Source organism: Zalophus californianus, chromosome 1 (genome assembly GCF_009762305.2).
Source record: "Zalophus californianus isolate mZalCal1 chromosome 1, mZalCal1.pri.v2, whole genome shotgun sequence".
In the NCBI taxonomy this organism is placed as follows: Eukaryota; Metazoa; Chordata; class Mammalia; order Carnivora; family Otariidae; genus Zalophus; species Zalophus californianus.
The window spans coordinates 39,329,556-39,350,885 of NC_045595.1; the positions used below are offsets into that span (position 1 = coordinate 39,329,556).

At 39.0% G+C, this 21,330-nt stretch overlaps 1 protein-coding gene across 1 annotated transcript in view; it reads right to left on the reverse strand.

Moving 5' to 3' along the window:
- LOC113917920 (RING1 and YY1 binding protein) overlaps positions 1-21,330 on the reverse strand; it is a 75,752-nt gene extending 54,422 nt beyond the window's left edge. The window contains exons 1-2 of the mRNA XM_027586013.1: positions 21,181-21,330; positions 20,284-20,409 (exon numbers count right to left, since the gene is read on the reverse strand). Coding sequence (XP_027441814.1) covers positions 20,284-20,409; positions 21,181-21,212 — 158 coding nt within the window. The 5' untranslated portion in view covers positions 21,213-21,330. The remainder of the gene's footprint in view (positions 1-20,283; positions 20,410-21,180) is intronic.

Genomic DNA, 21,330 nt, shown 5'->3' on the forward strand with positions numbered 1-21,330 from the left:
AAAAAAATTAAACCCAGATAAGATGTTGTGCTTTTTCTCCTGATTACAATACTTTTTAGTTTTTCTGAGAGGATTAAGTAATACAGAGATAGAGAAATTTATACAGCAATGCACAATTTCTCTATGTGTTTTACTATTCATCATTTTCATCATTTTTTAAAATTAGGAGATGAAATCTAGCTGTTTAGTTCTATTTAAGAATGTATTCTAGAAATGCTACAAATACGTCATTTTTTTTGTAGAGCAAAGTATTTTCTCACTAGCTTTTAAGTGTTTTCAAAATGCTCTACCTTCATTCCTAGTAATTTTAATTGGCAATAGAGTCTAACATTTTAGCTGTAAATTTAGTATCAACACCGTCATTACCATTACACACGCGCGCGCATACACACACACACACACACACACACACACAACACACCCCATAAACTATAACACGCATCTTTTCAGAAACAACCTGTACCATCAGGGTTTCACCAAGGCATAAAGTGGTTTTCCTGATGGCTGGAAGAGTTCATAAATCTAACTTGTTCACAACTTCATGTAATTTTGGGGTCACTATGCTATCTCTTATATTCCCTATAGCAGAGTAAAATCTTATTCTTCTTCCTGATCTCCACACTAGTATCTGGTCCAAATGTTTTTTTTTTTTTTTTTAAAGATTTTATTTATTTATTTATTTGAGAGAGAATGAGAGAGAGAGAGCATGAGAGGGGGGAGGGTCAGAGGGAGAAGCAGACTCCCCGCTGAGCAGGGAGCCCGATGTGGGACTTGATCCCGGGACTCCAGGATCATAACCTGAGCCGAAGGCAGTCGCTTAACCAACTGAGCCACCCAGGCGCCCCTGGTCCAAATGTTTTTATGTCCAAAACATTTGAAAAGATATGAAAGGCAAAAAACACAGCCAGGCTAAGTTTTACTTAAAGATCAATATTCTAATTATCTCTTTCTCGCTTCACAGCATCTGAAAGTTTTTGTGGGGCTGGACACAGGGAGAGGTAGAACTTCTTTCACTACTTTTGAATCCCTGAGTCTTGAAAAGCCAGAGGTAAGGGAAGAGAAGTAAACCAACTCTCATTTGCCAGAAGCCTTCCTTTTTAAATTCCAGGGCTTGGGTTTGTTTGTTTGTTTGTTGGGGCTGGGGCGGGGTGGTGATGAAAAGGTTTAAATCTAATGATTAAAATGAATTTCCAGGTTACATGAAGAAAGTCTAAATCATATAAATTCAAGTGGAAAATGGCACTAACTGCTCTGCAGTCACCATTCTTACTCTGCTCTTTGCTGCAAAGCAGAAGCAGAGGAGGCCAACAAGATTGCTTTCTTGATTCTAAAATGCAAGACTTAAAAATGTGTTCATTCATATACAATAGTATTCCACAATTTAATACAAATATTTGCTGAACCGAAGGTCAAATTATAATCCTCCAGAACAGACCTATAGAAAAAGTGATTTATCTGCACACTACAAATATTCTTACTCTAAAGGACAATTCATCAGCCCAAAAGTCTGTTCTTTAAAGGAAAGAAAAAAATTTTTTAAGAAAACCACATTCTTTATCTTACTTTCTACAATCTAGATGGATTTGCTCAATTACAGAAAGGTAAGAGAGTTTTACAATAAAAGACTAAGTAGCAGACACCACCATGAAGTCCAAGTTAGAAGTTTAGCTCACACCTCTTTCCTCAAAAATCTGATTTGTTTGCATTAGGGTTAGAAAAGTTAAAATGACACAAAAATAGACAAGATATATTTGTCATTATGTTAGAATATGAAAGATTTTTCCACAACACACTAAGACTTTGGAGAAAACTACCGTAAATTTAAATTTCACTTTATGGGTAAGGCACTTGAAAAAGTAAAGAGTTACAAATACAACCCTCATTCCTAAACCATTATTTCATATAAAACTAGAGGGCCTGTATAAAGGAAGGAGGAATAGGAAAAAAATAATTAGATCTATTTACTTGACAAAAATTAATGAAATGGAAACAAACTTCTGGTGATTGCAAAAGAAAACTGAAAAGTAAAGATCATACTGGTCAATGAGAAAAACAAAGCAATAACCTTATACAATTTTCTGAGCATGTTATGAATAAAATTAATTCTGAAAATACACCTTTCAAAACCACAAGAGGATCACAATGATTCATCAAGTTACCATTAGCTGGTTTAACGAATAGGATTAAGCCCAACACTAAATTTAGCAAAAGTTCCCCAGTTAGGGATCAACATGGTTGCTGTGTACTAAATTTATTCATGTTTGTACAGGATATTTCCTGTTTGCAAATGTTTTTAAAACTAGGTATGGATTTTTTTAAGTTTGCATGTAACATCTCTAGAGGCCAACTTTGCAGTTCAGCATTAGTCTCTATTTTCATATTCTCAAAGTTTGTGTTCCATTAATTAAATGCTTATTAACAGCTACCAGATTAATTTAAGATGTCACAAATTCTTATTTACCAGAACATTCCAACTCATCAGATGTATCTTCTTTCATGAAATTCATTATTAGATCAATGAGTTTTGAAAATACTGATAATACAGGGGCGCCTGGGTGACTCAGTTGGTTAAGCGTCTGCCTTTGGCTTAGGTCATGACCCAAGGGTCCTGGAATCGAGCCCCACATTGGACTCCCTGCTGGGTGGGGAGCCTGCTTCTCCCTCTCCCTTGCTGCTCCCCCTACTTGTGCGCCCAATTCCAAAGGCTCTCTCTGTCAAACAAATAAAATCCAAAAAAAAAAAAAGGAAGAGAAAATATTTATATACAATTAAGAGGCTTCATTTATAAAACACCACCAACTGAAAGGGAAAGATCATCTAGGACTTCAATCCTGAAAAATAATAGATAAAATACCAGTATCTAAATTACTAATAGTTCAAAAAATTCTTCAGCCCACCTCTTGAAAATCCCTTGCTAAGAGAACTCCAGCCATTCTGAGTCCTATTCAGCTGTAAAATTTCTAAGAAAAATAGACTTCATGATCTGGTCAATTTTAATCCTTTTCCTCAAGCCATACTGCATCTAGACCACTCTAGTCACTGTTCTCTTTCAAGATAGCTCCGTTTTTAAAACCTTCAGCCAGCAAGCACAGAACAAAATGGAACGTAAGAGAAAGGCATTTTTTAGTTCTCCTGAGAAGGTGAACCTTTTTAAAACAGACACTGGTTCAGAAGAATTCTATTTTGCAATACACTGTTGTCTCAGCTGTGAGCAGAGGAGCAGGTATGAACTTGAAAGGGAGATAATAAAGAGACTTAATGTTAACAGACTATGCGAAGACTAAAATTAGGAACTAAAGAGAGGAAGTAAACAAATGTTGGCAGTATTTCCAAGTCATTCACCAAGTACTTTTTTAAAAAAATTTTAATGGCCATACCCTTTTGCAGAAAAGGCTAACTGATATATGACATTATTTTAAAATTAGAGATTGGGAGAATGGATTACACTTCAAGTTACACCTAAGAGTACAAAAGCAGCAGCACATTAAGACCCTGCCTCTGAAGATTTAACACTGTGTCAGAGGCACTATCCTTGCCCATGTGGACTTCAAATTTAAATTCGGAGCAAAAATGTAAACAAGAAATTCCACTACAAAATGAAATGCACAAAGTTCTTCAATGATCACAGAAAAAAAAGAATCAAGAGGTTTCCCAAAAGAGTTGACATGAGCTGGGTCTTCTTAAGGTGGCTTTTACCAAGTAACACTAAGGTAAAAGTCTTCAGGCAACACAGTGACATGAGAGAACATGCTGAGGGAACACAAGTTTGAGTAGAAGGTTCATGGTAAGAAGTGGCAAAGATGAGCTGGTAGGTAGGACAGATGAGCTGGTAGGTAGACATGCGGGGCCTCGCAGGTCCTTTAAGGAGACAAGGCAATACCTCTTCCGGCAATCAGAGAGCAACTAAGGATTCTAGGCAGACAAGCTACATGATCTATGTGTTTTCTAGAGAGATCACCGAACACCTGGCTGAGCAAAGCTACTCCAATAGTCCAGGTGCAGGTCTGTACTGTAGAGATTTGTAATTAATGAAGTTCACACTGAACTAAAAAATGAAATAATGAGGACCTAATTAAGGTGGTAGCAACAGAAAAACAGGAGGAATAAAGCAACAGAATTTGATGTCTGACTGCTATAGCTGGGTGTCTAAAGTGATGTCTATAGACTGGTGGCTGCATAGATGGCAATGACATTTTCAGAAAAAAACTTACTGGAAACGATATGAATGTGAAATTGGAAAAGATCCGAGTCAAGTGCAACTGTGCTATATAAACTAGGGCTGGGAATGTAAACTCTTAAGCCTCATTTCGTTATCTGTAAAATGGAGATATACAGCATACCCCTAAAAGGATTAACATGAGACAATGCATGAAATAGGCTTAATATGGTGCCTGCTGTTTGTTAAACGTTGGTTAAATGCCGGCCCTTATCAGCATTATTATTAGGTTGGATACAGGTTACTGATGAAGCCTTTGATGAGGTGTCCCACTCTTCCTGTTACCCAATGAAGCTCCTTCTAGATCTGTGTTCCAGTTACTTCCTCAATAATGGTTATTCAATAAATGCCAAGCATGAAAAAGTGCAAATGTACACCTGTTCTATTAGAACCAAGCTTTGCCTTGGGGCATGACACAGTATTAACTATTTCAGTAATACAACTTTCCAAAAAAAAAAAAGAGGAAAGAAAAGCACAGGGAGTCGGTCTTTTAATTAAATAACAAAGACTAAGAATACCCCTAGGGCTGTAGTACACCTATCTGTAGTTAATACACCTTCCACACCAGGTGTTTTGACAGAAAGCTTGTCTTAAAGATCTGTAAGAGAAGAGTAACTGAATCTAGTGTTTTGGTCAGTCTGCAATGAGTTTAATTTCTTAGACTGGGAAAAAGAGGGACAAAGATTTTTAGGTCCATAAATGAAGGATTTCAAAATAAAAACATTAACTGTAAATAAGGAAATTTCAACTATACAAACTCTTGCAAAAAAGTTTTAACAGGGGCGCCTGGGTGGCTCAGTTGGTTAAGCTACTGCCTTCGGCTCAGGTCATGATCCTGGAGTCCCAGGATCGAGTCCCACATCGGGCTCCCTGCTCAGTGGGGAGTCTGCTTCTCCCTCTGACCCTCTTCCCTCTCGTGCTCTCTAGCTCTCATTCTCTCTCTCTCAAATAGATAAAAAAAAAAATCTTTAATAAAAAAAAAGTTTTAACAGATAAAGCCCTCCTATTCAGAGATTCTGAAATGTATAAATTTCTACTGACACATCTTGGGCGTGGAGGAGTATGACATTACAAATAAATTACTTTCAATATACTTTAGACGAGTAATTTGGCATCGTGATATTTAAGTCATTTCATTATTACATTATAAACCGCCAAAACTGACATAAATCACTGTACTTTATAACTGGCGGAGACAAAGAAATCATCCAGTTCTGTGAATTTCAGGGAACTTCAATTAACTGCAACCCACAGTTTAAAATCCCAACCCAGCATATATAGTTGTACATATATAGTATCATCCAATGTGATATTTTTAAAGCTTTTATTCACAATATAATTGCAGTAAGCGGAGACTGTGTACGGTGAAACTTTTAAGACATCCTAAGCACTGAGAAAAAAACAAATCTTTGAAACATAATTACATCGCATTTCAGTCAGTCTGGATAGCCACATTCCACAATCCTCACAACCCTTCAATAAAGGGGGAAAAAACCATACTAATTGCAGAATTTCATGCTGCTAAGACTCACCAAGATCAGAAATGAGTTCTTCACATAGAATTTCTGAGGGGTTCTTTGTACAACATTTACAGGTTGGGTAGACAAGAAGAGAGGCATTGTCAGGCACATTACGCTGAGCCAGGGGTGGGGGGCGTGAGAAGGGGAGGCAGAGAGAAAACCAAGGGGCAAAGAACACTCTACCTACCCACCTCCCCCTATTAACTCCTGTCTTGAGCACCAAAATGCAATCCCCCCTTATAAATATACTTCAATGATGCACACCAAAAGTACATGTCAGGATGAGTTCACTGTCATACATTTTGTCCCAGAGTACTCAACAACAAATTAGATGTCCTGTGACTCCCTCAATTTTCTTAACTGGAGAAAATCACCCCACAAATAAAGACAGCAATGCATACACTGGAAAGCAGAATCTACATATTAGAACAGAGAGACCGAACGCCTAATTATATGTGCTCCATCAGACTCTGCCCAGGCACCACTTCCTTGGGAGAGTCAGTCACAAACTCACTGCTGCCTCAGACTACTGATTTTAACGGTGGCATGCCATGTTCTTTCAAGAATTGTGTAATTTTCTGAATGAGTCAAGTGATAAACAGTACCTCAAAGGTGATTTTAAGACAGTCAGCAGTATTATACTGCATATTCTCAGCCCATTTTCTTGAGGATATTTCATCAAGAGACAGAGTGAGAAAAACTCAATGTTATAAAAAGAATCATCACAACAAGCAAAATAAATCGCCTAACCTATATAGGCTTATGTTAACCTTCTACATCATAGATGATACAATTAAGCTAATAATCTCAGAATTCTAAACAAAGTGGACATTATATTATCACCCTTATTTAATTTAAATGGCCCTGGAAAAGTGTTCTCCCCTGAGACAGCAAAGGAGGAAGGGAAGGAATTAAAAGAATGCAGTCAAAACACTTTGGTTCCATGTTAATTTGTCCATTTAATTATGTCACCTTTCTATTTCTTCTATTCTACTAACTGGGTATGAAATCAACTAAGTTACTTAACTTTTCTGAGTCTCAACTTCCTCAACTGTGAAAGCTGGAATAACAACAACTCTATCTCAGGTTGCTTTAAGTGTTACATTGGGAAAACAGACAAAAAACTGGTATGGTAAATGTAAAGTGCTATGCAAATACATAGTATTTGAGAATATCTTAAGATTTAGTCTAAATGTTCAAGTGCCTGTGCAATACATTGCACATGAGTGCTCAAATATTTGTCCCTTTATTCTTTTTTTTTTTTTTTAGATTTTATTTATTTGCGAGAGAAGAGAATGAGGAACAGAGAGCATGAGAGGGAGGATCAGAGGGAGAAGCAGACTCCCCGCCGAGGAGGGAGCCCGATGCGGGACTCGGATCCTGGGACTCCAGGACCATGACCCAAGCCGAAGGCAGTCGTCCAACCAACTGAGCCACCCAGGCGCCCCCATCATTTAAAACTTAGGTCCCCAAAAGTTCAATTGTGAAAAACAAAGACTATCTCATGTACTACTTATGTATTTCTCCCTAGTAATATTATTTGTGCCTTTAGAATGATTAGTCATTCAATCCAATACAATCCATCAACAGCTTTATTATTTTTCAGTACGTATTCTGTGCTAGGTCCTGTGCCAAGTTGCTACATTCACTCACTCGGGGCGCCTCTGTGGCTCCGTCATTAAGCGTCTGCCTTCGGCTCAGGTCACGATCCCAGGGTCCTGGGATCAAGCCCCGCCATCGGGTTCCCTGCTCAGCAGGAAGCCTGCTTCTCCCTCTCCCACTCCCCCTGCTTGTGTTCCCTCTCTCGCTGTGTCTCTCTCTGTCAAATAAATAAAATCTTAAAAAAAAAAAAAAAAAACATTCACCCACTCAATCCATGTAATACCCCTATGGAGAAGTTACTATTCACAAATGAAACACTAAAGCACAAGGTTAAGTAACCTGCTCAAGGTCACAAAGTTAGCAAATGACAGGGCTGGTGTTACTCAAACTTAGGTCTGACACCAAAGCCTTGGCTCTCAACTACAACTACTACTCTCCAATATGGTAGCCATATGTGGCTACTGAGCACTTGAAAGGTGGCTAATCTGAACCTAGTTGTGCTGTAATTTGTAAAATGCATACCAGATCGTGAAAACCTAGTATGATAAAAAGAATGTAAAATATCTCACTGCAATTTTATACTGATTACATATTGAAATGATAGTATTTTGGATATAACTGATTAAACACAATAAATTCTTAAAAATAATTTCAACTAGGGGCACCTGGGTGGCTCAATTGGTTAAGTGTCTGCCTTCAGCTCAGGTCATGATCTCAGAGTCTTGGGATCAAGTCACCTGCTTCTCCTTCTGCCTACTCTGCCTGCTGCTCCCCCTGCTTGTGCTCTCTCTCTCTCTGTGACAAATACATAAATAAAATCTTTAAAAATAATAATTTCACCTGCTTTTTACTTTCTTACTGTGGCTAATGAAGTTTAAAATTTCATGTGGCTTGCAACGTATATACGTATATTGGACAGCACTGAGTTAGAACATCATACAGGACATCTGTAATACCAAAAGCACAAAACAGCTTTAAATTTACCAACAGAACATGTTTTAAGTACAAATATATTCTCCAATATCAGCTAATAGTTGTTTACATGCTAAATTAGTGAAAACAATAAAAACAAAACTTTACAATCTCAATGTAAAATGTTATTTAAATTTCAATATTCCAGAATTAAATTTTTAGAACTTATTACGAATATTGGTTTTTCCAACTACAAGTGATACCAACTCAGCTACACTACAGAAATTACAGAAAAGCATATACACAAAAGAATCCGTCATGCTACTGCTCAGACTATTTTGATCACTCATTACTTCCAGGTATATATATTAAATTAGGTGGTATGAAATATTAAGGTGGGATCATATTGTTTTATCATTTTGAAACTTGTTTTTTTCTAATATTATGAACATTTCCTTTTATTACATATTCTAAAACAACATTTTATTTTGAAATAATTACAGATTCACAGGATGTTGCAAAAATATTATGGGGTCCCATATAATTTGTACCCTGTTTCCCAGACAGGGCTGCATTCTCTGGATTACAGTACATCAAAACCAAGAAACTGACACTGGGATGTCTGTGTACCATTTTATGTCACCTTATCACATGTAGATTCATGTAACCACCACAATCAAGATTAGATTTAATCAACACAAACCTTTCCCTCTCAGTACCCCTTTACAGTCACACCCATCTCCCACCCCATCAGCCCCAACCTAACCCTTGGCAACTGCTTATCTAACTTTATTACAAAAATGTTAATGGACGCCTACAAAGTGTGTGACCTTTAGAGACTGGCTTTTTTCACTCAGCATCATGCCCCTGAAATCCATGCCAGTTGTTCTATGTATCAAGAGTTAGTTCCTTCTTAATTGCTGAGTAGTATTCCATGTGGTATGGATGTACCACTCACCTACTGAAAAGACATTTGGGTTATTTCCAGTTTTAGGGTATTACAAATAAAGCTGCCATGAACATTCGTTAACAGGTTCTGTGTGAACTTAAGTTTCCATTTCTCTGGGATAAATGCCCAGGAATGCAACTACTAGGTCATACAGTAATTATATGGTTAATTTTGCAAGAAACTGCCAAGCTATTTTCCAGAGCGGTTTTATCATTTTACATTCCCACCAAAAGAAACAGTTCAAAACATTTTTAAGAGCTGCAAAATATTTATAACTATTGCATGGTTTTTAACAATTCCCTGCTGATTTCTATGTAGGTTTTTTTTGTTTGTTTTACTTGCAGCAAGAATTACTATCAAACTCCACTTTTTGGGCCAGAGACCCCTGTGGTGTTTAGTGAAGACTTGTCCCTCATGTAGTGTACTACCAACACTTGTGGGTTCACCAGCCAGCCAGTCCTTTTTTGTTATAATAATGATATAACTGATATATTTACACAGAAATTTTTATATGCAGATAACACTTATTACTAGAAGTTGAACTGTTGGGTCACAAGCTACAAATTTTTTTTTTAAGGTACAAATATTTTTAAGGGAATTGATACCAACTGGCCTTCAGAAAATTTAAAGCAACTTACCCAACCACCAAGGGTCTGTGACAATGTCCACTTCTTCCTAGACTCACTAAAAAATTTTTAGTCTTTAAACTGATTTGCGAAAATGTTGTTTTGTATTTAAGTAATGGGAAGGTTATACATTTCTCATGTTTCATGACTCAATCTGTAGTTCTTTTATTAATTACCTATTCATAGTCTTTGGCAACATTTTATTGAAACGTTAGTTTAGTGATTGTAAAACTTGGTTCTAACGTATACTGCAAAGAAATAGCTTTTTAAAATACATATCTGAAATCCAACTCACATATTAATAGGGCAAGACAGTATCATATTTTACAATGTGAAAAAGATAAGTTTAGTTGATATGATCCCCCAATTTATAAATATTCTTGTATTACACACAATTTATTTATTAAGAAATCACCTCTAATACCAGCTCTAGGTTAAAAACGTGAATGTGGATCACTTCTCTTAACTTCACTTTGAAATGCCAAGACATAAATTTTCCATAACAAACATCAAAACTATCTCCAGCTTCATTAAGAAACATGGCTGCTTCTCTTTAGAATTTAAGGTCATCCAACCAATAGTTCTCAAAAGTGTGCTCCCTCGACCAGCACCAGCAGCACTAACATCACCTACTGACTTTTAAGGAATGCAAATTCACAGGCTCTACCCCAGACCTACTTAATAAAAAAACAGAAGGTGGGGGGTCGAGCAGGCAATCAAGCAATGTGTTTCACAAGTGTTCCAGGCGATTGTGATACATGCTAAATTTGAGAACCACCATTCTAAACAAATTTAATATAAAAACAAATCTGGACTGCCTTATATAGAAAGTTAATCATGCCACAGATATTAGGAATTCAAAGACATATTTTCATTCTCCCCCAAATTAAAACAACCCAAAAAGAAAACTGGAAACTGGATGTTAGCTTTATTTCCTACAAAAAGGAATCCTAAAACCCATGAAGTGTTCACAAAAAATTTCCCTTAGAAGAAAACCCAAAATGAACCATATAAAACCAACAGGTCAGAGTGCATGCCTTTCAAATCAGAGACTCAATTTGTTTTGTATCACACACTGCCTGATATTCCCACTCCTACAACACTTTGAAAATTCAATGAACTAGCATATTAAACAGCACCCGGAAAACTACTCAAATATTTGCAGTCCAGGGAATAAATTAATAAATTGGTCAACAAATAAAAATAATTCTGCATGGCAGAATAAAAGTGACCTTTATGTTTTTGTTTTGTCCCCAAACTTATGATAAGCATGTATTACCACCCTGACAACTAAAATAAAGGAGAATCATGACTATATGTAATGATACAGGAAAATAACCTACAACACCTCAGTTATTTTAAATTTTACCAATGCACTGATAATCTCTTTCCTTTATCTGTATGATAAAAATTTACAAGATGCTGGGGTAGTACCAGATAAACAGAGTTCCAGCCTTCATGTTTATTAAAGTTTGAAATTCAAAGTGAATATATGAGTATTAATCCAGTTACAAAGGTGTGTTACTATGGTAGCTACTTCCTATCCACCTGGGTAAGTGTCCCATTTCCCTCCAACTAAGACTCTGCAGATATGTTAGGCTTGGCCAATCTACCTGTCCCAACCCCCAGGCAACAAAGAATGGTCCAGAAATTGGGCAAGTAACAGGGGTCCCGATTCCTACAGCTTATTCTGAGTTTAAATGGTATTCTTCTCATTATTATGTAAAATAGCAAAAAAAATTTTTTTTTAAGATTTTATTTACTTGAGAGAATGAGCAAGCGTGTGAAAATCAAGAGGGGGGCGGGGCGGCAGAAGGAGAGGGACAAGCTGACTCCCTTCTGAGCAGGGAGCCCAACGTGGGGCTCAATCCCAGGACCCCAAGATCATGACCTGAGCCGAAGGCAGACACTTAACCAACTGAGCCACCCAGGTGCCCCAAGACAACAGTTTTGTTTTGACTGAAGGTAGCTGGAGCTGAATTCTTATTTCTTGAAACCTTGAATATTCTGACAGACTTAAGATATTAAGTTTTAGTTCTGTAAAAGAATGAACAGTACATAAACCTTATAACTTAACATATGAAATCTGATCTCTTCTTAGAAAGCAGTCACCAGGTTTGTTTTCTCCATGACTAACTACCATATACTCAATAGGTTTTAAGATCCAATACAGGCTGATAAGATTGGCATCCCACCTCACCTTTAATTTCCTGTCCCTCCTAAAGTCTACTTCATCTTAAAATGTATTGCTAATGCTCTTAAAGTTTTAAGTAAGATTTTTTGTTTTTGTTTTTACATATCCCTTCCACCAGTTTCTTTTCTCAAAGGATCATTTAAATAGTTTTTCTAAATTGATATCGGGAGGGGAGAGCAGTATTATCTAATCCTACTGAAAAATTAAAATTTCACCTGTTTACCTTGTGATTTCAACTATTCATGGTTTCTGACTAACACTGCAGTTTACTTGTATTGACTTTACTGAGAATTCTTCTTTAACACAACAGTCAATCACTGCATTGAATTGAAATTAAAGCTAAATAACTGAGTCAAGACTTCAATTTAACAGAATTAATCCAAATTACTCAACAGAATATACTCCATGTACAACTTCCAACTTATAATATATTAACACAAGAGAACTTATACAATGGACAGCATAACATCTCCATCAACACCCAACACGTTTTATACCCATTTTTTAAACTGCCTTTAGATGCCAGGTTACATGCACACCCATCTAGGTCCTTAAAATTGATTTTGCACAACATGACTGATCTTTCGCTTTATTATCAGACTTTTATGACTTCTGGCTGCTTTAATAACCAAATGGGCAACCAAAAAGGATTAGGAATTATCAGTTATTATTTAGGTAAATGTGCTAATGCTCTGAAGCTCCAAACCACTCCAGGAAGTACTTTAAATGCACTGCCTACAGCGTCCAAGGCTCAAGCTCTGTGTTTAATTTCCAGCACACGTTTGGAAAAACAAAACCAGAAAAACAGGAATACTACTTTTAACGACACACTTAATAAAGACAGCTTTCCCCTAAACCAGTAACATTACACACACGATTCAAGCCCTACTATGAAAGCATATTTATCAGATAAAACTTTTAAACTGGAACAGTTTTAAAGGGGATTCCAATTGAAACTCCTAGTCTTCATCTATTCTATATACATTTACTGAACCCCTGTCAAGTGCCAGGCACTGTACTAGATTTTTAAGCTGTGAAAAAGGTACTGCCCTCAGGGGGCACCTGGGTGGCTCAAGTCAGTTAAGCGTCAGACTCTTGGTTTCTGCTCAGGTCATGATCTCAGGGTCATCAGATGGAGACCCACATTGGGCTCTGAGGACGTGCATGGAGACCGCTTAAGATTCTCTCTCCCTCTGTCCCCACCCTCCCTCCCTCTCTCAAATTAGTTAAAAGAGAGAGAGAGAGAGAGAAAGGTCCTGCCCTCAAAAAAGGTAAAACCTAACAGGTGATCAAATAAAAATTCCGTTAAAGTGTTACAATAAGTGATACATGATTTGGAGGGTGAGGCAATCAAATAAAAATCCAATTCAAGTGTTACGATGAGGTACACCTGATTGGAGGGTGATGAAAAGGGTTCCTGAGACATCCAGAAGGACAAATAGGAGTGAGGCAGGACACAAAAGGAAGGGAAAGCATTTCAGAGAAAATCCAGAGGAATAGAAGGTGTGAAGGTATGGAAATGAGGTATCATGATCCATGCTTGGGAAACAAGCAGTTTGGCAGGAAACACACACATGGTATATGTGGAGGGCAGATGAGGTGTGGTGGCAGTCTGCCTCCAAAAATCCTAAAGGAATACGAAAGAAAGGACTAAATCAGAAGCCCTTTGTGATGCTCAGCATTTGGACTTTACCTTAAAGGCAATAAGAACTAGGAGATAATTTAAGTGGACCAAATGGAGAGGCTCCAAAACCAGCTGGATTTGATTGCCATGGGCATGCATGCATAAGGGTGGTGATGGATGGTTATTATATAGTAAATGGGAATTACCAGCCTGTGGGGAGAAGTGGAAAGGTGTGGATGACATCTGAAGTGAGGGAAGAGCTGAAAAGGATGTAGGAGGGAGCAAACAACTAACCTGTACCAGCCTGTACAACAAAGTCTACACCTAAGAATCATAAAGGCCTCATTTAAATCCCAGATTCAGTAAGGCCTTCCCCAATGTACCCACAAAGACCAACTATCTCTACCACGTGCTCATTCATTCCATGCCTACCATCACTGGGCGCTTCACAACACTGAAGATCTTTTTATTGTCTCATCTTTTCAACATTTGTTAGGTTCCCTGAATGCAGGAATTTTCGGTTTACTTAACCAATGACTTGAAATACAAATGACTGATAAACACTACAACTCATGAGAGACAAAAGCTTACTCCATTTATGTACTGTAGAAAGTTCCACACACCAGGTTTTATCCTTACACCTAATGATGTGTGAATTTACACCACAGATGAAAGAAGACAACTGTGTTAAAGTATGTAGATAATAATAACCTATCAAGGAGAAATCCTATCTCTAGAATGTGTAATGGTCTACATGCAGAGTTGAGATCTAAGATACTCAGGATAAAATAGCAGCACTGGTAAAATAAACAAGAACCACACACACTAACATGGATGAATCTCAAGAAGCCAGACCTAGGAGTGCATCTAACTGTATGACTCCACTTATACCAAATTCAGAAACATGCAGAACTCCCCCCCAGAGTTAGAAGTCAGGACAGTGGCTGAAGTGACCGTCAAGAGTGTACAATGGACTCTGCGGTCCTACTATTGTTTCTTAATCTGGGTGCAAGTTACATGGTGTGTTCACCTTGTGAAGATTCCTCAAGCCTTTTCATTATAATTTGTGCACTTCTCTGTATGCATGCTTCAGTTCAGAAAGTTTACTTAAAGGGGCGCCTAGGTGGCTCAGTGGGTTAGGCATCCAACTCTTGACTTTGGGTCAGGTCATGATCTCAGGGTCCTGGGATGGAGCCCTGAGTCTGGCTCCCTGCTCAGTGCAGAGTCTACTTGAGATTCTCTCTCTCTAAATAAAAATCTTTAAAATAATAAACCTTAAACAAACAAAAAACTCCTTACCTAAAAAAACAGGGAGGGAACATGCCTGATGGGGAGGATAAAGGAAGATGCCACAAACAAAAAAGGTCCTGGTGACAGAGCCAAACAGAAAATGAGAGCCAGAAAGACTAGAATGTTTTAGTTCAAACTGCAAAGGAGACAAATATGTAGAAATCCACCATTACCTAAAGTTCCAGTGAACTTAGTGCTGCAACTTCCTCAAGTAGCTGCCGTTTACCAAAATAGTTATTAATCTTGGAATTTCTTCAGCATTGACAAAAGCACAGGACAAATGTATGCCACATGAGTAATCCATTCAAGCCTCCCATCCCAGTAACTACAGGACATACTGACAAGTTAGCTGGCTGGCCTGGCCTCAGTATATGGCATGCAACTAAGGAAAAGCTGAGTAGTCTGAACAACAAAGATTCCAATTCTAAATTGTCCCCAACCCAATGAGCTAAATGGCAGAGGCTACACCTACAGAAGTAATTATCCCTTGCTCCAAAAGAAAGGAGCATGCATGCTGCCTAACAAGGCAAATGTGTACCTCAACACAGTGGTTCTCATCACTCCCCCAGTTCTCATCATTCTATAGTTCCATATTCTGCTCTTATTTCTCAAAACACTTGCCACTGGCCAAAATTATTTTTCTGTTTACCTGCTATTTTCTCTTCCTCTCCATAATATTTCAAATTTCATGAGAACAAGGACCTTGTCTGTCTTTCCACCACTGTACACCCAGAGCCCATTTGGCTGTGTGCTCAATAAAAACTTGTCAAATAACCACAACTACCCAGGTAATTTACTTTAAGGTCACCAAGTATACATAAGATCAAGTCAGTAGCAATAAATCAGTAAGTCCAATGTAATAGCAAATACAAAATAAATTATCACTGCTTCTGGGTAAGAGTGATCTTTAAAACTCTACCAGCTTTGAGGCCGAAAGGTTTGGTAAGGTTTGATGGTTCAGAAGACAGGTAATTTCTCCATGTATTTTATGGAGAAATTTTATGAAAGACAAACACTACCGTAAAACCCATGTGATCTAAGGAGCAAAACCACTGTGGTAGATGATCAGAAACCATAGGGAAGAGGCCTGGCTCTACTCTAGGTTAGGTACACCCCACCCCTGCTTTCTGGGAGTTTTCCTACCTGAAAATTACCTCAGGGCAATGCACTTTTGAAGCAAGATCAGAACTTTCACATATCACTAATTATGTATGTTTTCCCCTAAAACTTCTAAAGTACTTCATGACTATTCAAGGGATATTGAGTTGTTTGGCTACCTGAATTTAAGGAGAGAAAATGTCCAAATTTCCAACTTCAAAAAATGAGTTCCGGAACAAGGGAAACATTTTACCAACAAAATGGAGTACCAACTTCTAATTCAATATGCTGAGTACCAACTTTTTTTTTTAAGTGACATAATCTTATTGCACACCAGTAAATTCCTCACTTCTGTCTGCAAAAGCTCTAAAAAACAGTACACTTTTCAGAGGGATGGTAGTCCAATAAACATGATTTGAACCCAGTATCAGGATAAAATCTGGCACTGAAGACTAGAAAAGTTCTAAATCTATGGTAATTACCCAAAGCAAAAATTGACCAATTTTCAAGTGAGTGTCATTTAAGCAGTAGCTGAAGATCAAAATGCAGCACTATGATCAAAGAACCACTAATCAGCTAGAGCTGCAGCAGTGTGTTTATTTCCAACAAAGACATTATTAGATTCAGAGAAGTAGCAAGACCGAAGCAAAGTATATTTAATTTACCACCGAGTCTAGCAAGTTACTCTGCTCAACACTCAAGAACTTCAACTTAACAAAATGGTTAAGTAAATTTGTTAATTTGCAGGGATTTTTCCTTCTAAAAGCTGATAGTATCATCTTTCAAGAGACTGGCAAAGTAGGCTGGGAAATCCTACTTTATTTATCACCTAGGAAAGAGATAGTGTTTCCTCCCCCACCCACAGCCACCTTATATACACACTCCTTTATTTCCTATGTTGAAAGGCTTAGGGCAAAGTTCTCTCAGCATGGTGAGAGGCAACCTTCCGGCTGCAGGTGACCCATCCATGCTCTTAAGCTGTATCACAGGACAGGAGAAAACCTATGATGTGATGGAAATCTTCTAAAACCTGGTTTTGTGGTGATGGTTGCACAAGTCTTTAAAATTCAATGAATCGTGCACTTAGAATTAGTGAATTCTACAGTATGTAAATCATACCTCAATAAAACTACAAAATAATCACCAGCAAGGGCTAGAGAGTGGGATGATACAATTAGTTAGAAAAAGGAGTGTATCTAAGACCCAAAGAAACCCTCCATATAATTGACACATCCAATATAGATCTCTATTGCCCCCTGAATGTCCAAGTAGCCTATTAAGTATTTCCTCCTTCTTCCCTTAACATGTTCCTTAGGAGCTTCTGACCGCCTTCCAGTCTCTATGCTGCTCCAATAAGGAAAAAAAGATCTTATGAATCACTTTCATGAATCCACCTGCAGAATTCAACATATAAAGTACACATGACAATAACAATGAAAAGTTGGCAGGTGATTCTGTAGAAATCAATTCCCTTTTTAGAAGAAATGGGGAGGAGGAGGCATCCTAATTGATTCGCCAAGCCAGACTGCTCCAATCTCCCACACAGCACTTTATTTATACCTCTCTTAGAGCCTTTATCACTTGGATTCTGCTCTTTGTCGTACATGTCTAACCAATCCCCCCCCACCCCTCGCCAATGTCTTGACCAGTATCTTTCACATCCTAGGAATTTAATAAATGTTGTTTGGATAACTTATTATTCTCCTCATCAAATTAAGGGACACCAATTCTATCCTCAAAGGGTAAATACAGTTCCATGTCCTACTGAACTTACTACTAATTAAAACCTGACTTCCTTGGTTGACTTGGTAGATGATGGCAACAAAGACAAAAATGATGAACAAACACCAAAATGACCACTGGCTAGGCCACCAGCTAGGCTGTTGTTATAATATGAATACGAAGCACCAGCTTGGAGCAATAAAACCCAATTTCTATACCAGTCAACAGGTTAACGAAGCCCTTTTATCATTTTTTAAAAAGTTATTCTAAAATCACCAATTTTTGCCTATTACTCAGCATTCAAAACCCAACAAGTTTTGTACTATCATCAATACCAGATCTGATTAAAACTATGCAAGGCAAAAAATATTAAATCTTTGAGGTGCCAAAAAATTACAGGAAAATCACACAGCAGTAGCTAGTATGGCAGAGAAATTAACCAACAGTTCCTACACCTGATAACGCCCAAATGAAGACCTCTGAAATTCACCTTTCCACATGAAACACATTCATAGCCTAAGAAAGCCAAAATGTTGTTTGCTTTCCAATTAATGATGACTTCAAGAATAGATCTCAAACACCAAAACATTGACAATAACCAAGATGAAAACAAAAAGGCCATGTAAAGGTATCTTGACTTTTAAGAGTTTAAGTCCTCCAAAAATTAAATGAAAACCCTTAAAGAGATAAGTATCCTGTTCCTGAACAGACTCTAAAATATTTCGTCTTCAGTAATTTAATGTATTTGTTAAAAAACTGAATTTCACTATCATCTGTAACTCTGAAAAAAGTTTAAATATTTCTATAGCTTTTAAAACCAAAACCTCCCACATGCTTCCAAAAAGTTGATAAGTCAGATTTTTTTTTAAATGCACAAAGAAACTGAAATGCATTTCATTTTAAGATTATTCCCAGCAATACATCAGATGTAAACTTGAATTTGGTTTTGCTCTTCACCAGTGAAGTTCTCAAGTTCTTAGGAGTTTCCTAGTCATTTACTTAAACGTCATCTACCGTAACACTCAAAGCAAAACCACAATAAAGAGGTTTGGCCTCTGAGGGATTCTACATGTAAAAAAACATTACTCATAAATAAAATATAATCACTATTGCTTTAAATAACAAATACATTTCTAAACTTTCATGCCATTTGATGGAATTCCCTGTTTCACAGAGCAAAACAAAATCTATTAAGCTCCCAATAAGTGTGTTTTATTTTAACTAAATCTGTCCTATGGTAATACAAAAATTGACATGAATTTGCTGTAAAAACTTCTGGAGAAATATTTTTCGTTCTTGAGTACTTTAATTCAAAGCACTCTTTATTTAAAGATTTAGTGGAAGTCCCAAAAATGCTCCACCAGTAATTGGAACAATTCATCCCAGAATCATATTCTTTAGGTTACCCAATATCCGAGGTAATCCCGGGTATAAATAAAGCAATGAAACCCTAAGAGGACACATTTAGTAAAAAAATAACATCCAGTTGGAACTATAGAGTACTACTATACAATCATATTGGAACACCACCAATTCAAAAACAAGTACCTGATGAAATGAGACTTCTGGCAATCAACTTAAGTCTTCAAGGACCCACTAGGAACTCACTCCTCCCAGCTTTTACACACATATACCGCAATGCCTTCCCATGAAATGACATCAAGAATAGCTTAACTTCAAACTCTAACATCACTGACACAAATTCCAGATTCAATTTGAAAGATGACCAGAAGGCTACAAAATTAGCTTCGACATTTTAGCCAAATACATCTAAACGTTAAATGTGGAGTAGTCCAACTTGTTTTGATACCAGACGCGATTTACTACCTTCACAAAAGTGAAAAGGAATTCTTTCAACATTCTTTTCATTGTAATAAGGCTTTAAACACAAAAAAACTTCAATACAGTCTATTCATTTCACCATTTTGCAAAATCGTCCTCCATCACCACTCTGCATAAGCTAATCAGAAAAAACACAAATTGACAGCTCAGCTTTCCAAAAAATGCGCTTTATCAAACCCCAACATTTATTTTCAAGTGCAAGAAAATAACAGACATTTGCAGTTCAAGACAGGAAAAGCACAACAAACAGCTTAACTGTACATCCACCACTAAATCGCTCAGAGAAGAAAAAAATAATTCAGGACAGGCAAATTAAAAACATTCTACACATGGCAAAAATAAAAGGTTTAAAGTCCTACAATCCATAGCAAAAACAGTGCTTCCTCTCTTTTTGAGCCAATACCAATAAGCCAATGGATACAAGTGTCAAATAAATCCAGCCTGTTTGAAATAAGACGAAAACCTGGAAAAAGTCCCTCCCATAAATCATTCAGTGAATAGGACGCTTTGCACCCAACACGAAATAAATACACACAACCAAAACCACACATCACCCACCCCCCAAATGCAAAAAAGCCATAATCAACAAGTTGGAAAGAGAGCAGAAAGTATAGCTCTCCACCCTCTCCCCCACCTTATAAAAAAAAAAAAAGTCCTTCAACAAAAGCTAACACAGATCTTCAAGTACCTGGTGGAGGTGCCTTTCCTCACATCGCAGATGCTGCATTTAAAGGCTTCAGCGCTGTTTCTGAAGGTACAGACGCTACAATCCCAAAAGCCTTCGTCTGCGGCAGGTTTCGCTTGTCTTTTTGGCCTTCGGAGGAGTGAGGAGTGGGGGAAAGGGGAGGGAAGAGACAGGGAGCAGGAAAACGGGGGAGAAACAGCAAAACACAGGCGCTGGTGAGCCGTCGCCAATTTCGCAGGAATCCAGTGCTGGAAACTTCGCTCGAGCGACCACCCACCCACCCTTTTCGGGGACCGAAACGGGGACTCGGGGAGGGCACGGGGCGCCCCCACCGGCACCCTGCAACCTCCGGGCCCGGGCCGTGCTGCCTCGCACAGCAGGCGGCGGCGGCTGCGGCGGCGGCGGCGGCGCCCCGGGAAGGGCCGCGGCGGGCGCAGGAAGCGGGCGGACTTGTGGACTTGAGCGTGGGGCTGGGGGGGGCCGGCAGGGGAGCCGCGGGCCGGATCTGGAGGGGGCGCGCAGGGGCAGCCCGAGGCCGGCGGCGGGGAGTGGGCCGGCTCCTTCCCTCTCCCCTCCCTTGCTAGCGCCCTCCCTCCCTCCCTCCCCACCTGGTTAAATCTCCCTTTGTCTGGGAGGAGTGGCGGCGGCGGCGGCGGCGGAGGGCGGCTGAGGAGGAGCCGCCATGGCTGCGGCGCGCACGGCCGCCGGCCCCGAGCGGGAGCTACACCGCCTCCCGCCGCCGCCGCCACCGCCCGCCGCCGCCGCCTCCCCCCGCCCCCGGATCTCCATCTTAGCAGCGCCTCCCCCCCGCCCCGGGTAGCTCCGGGGCCTAGTCGTCGTCGGTCCCCGCCCGCCCCCAGCCCTCCCTCCCCTTCCGCCCCCTCAGCTCCGAGCAGGTACCTGGTCGGGCTCTTCTTGTCGCCCATGGTCATGGATGGGCTGTACCCCCGCCCCCCCCAAAGCCGAAACCGGCGCCGCTCGGAGGAGAAACGCCGTCCGGGGAGTCGTCGCGGACCGGCCCCCCTCCCTCCCCCGCGCCCGCCCGCCCGC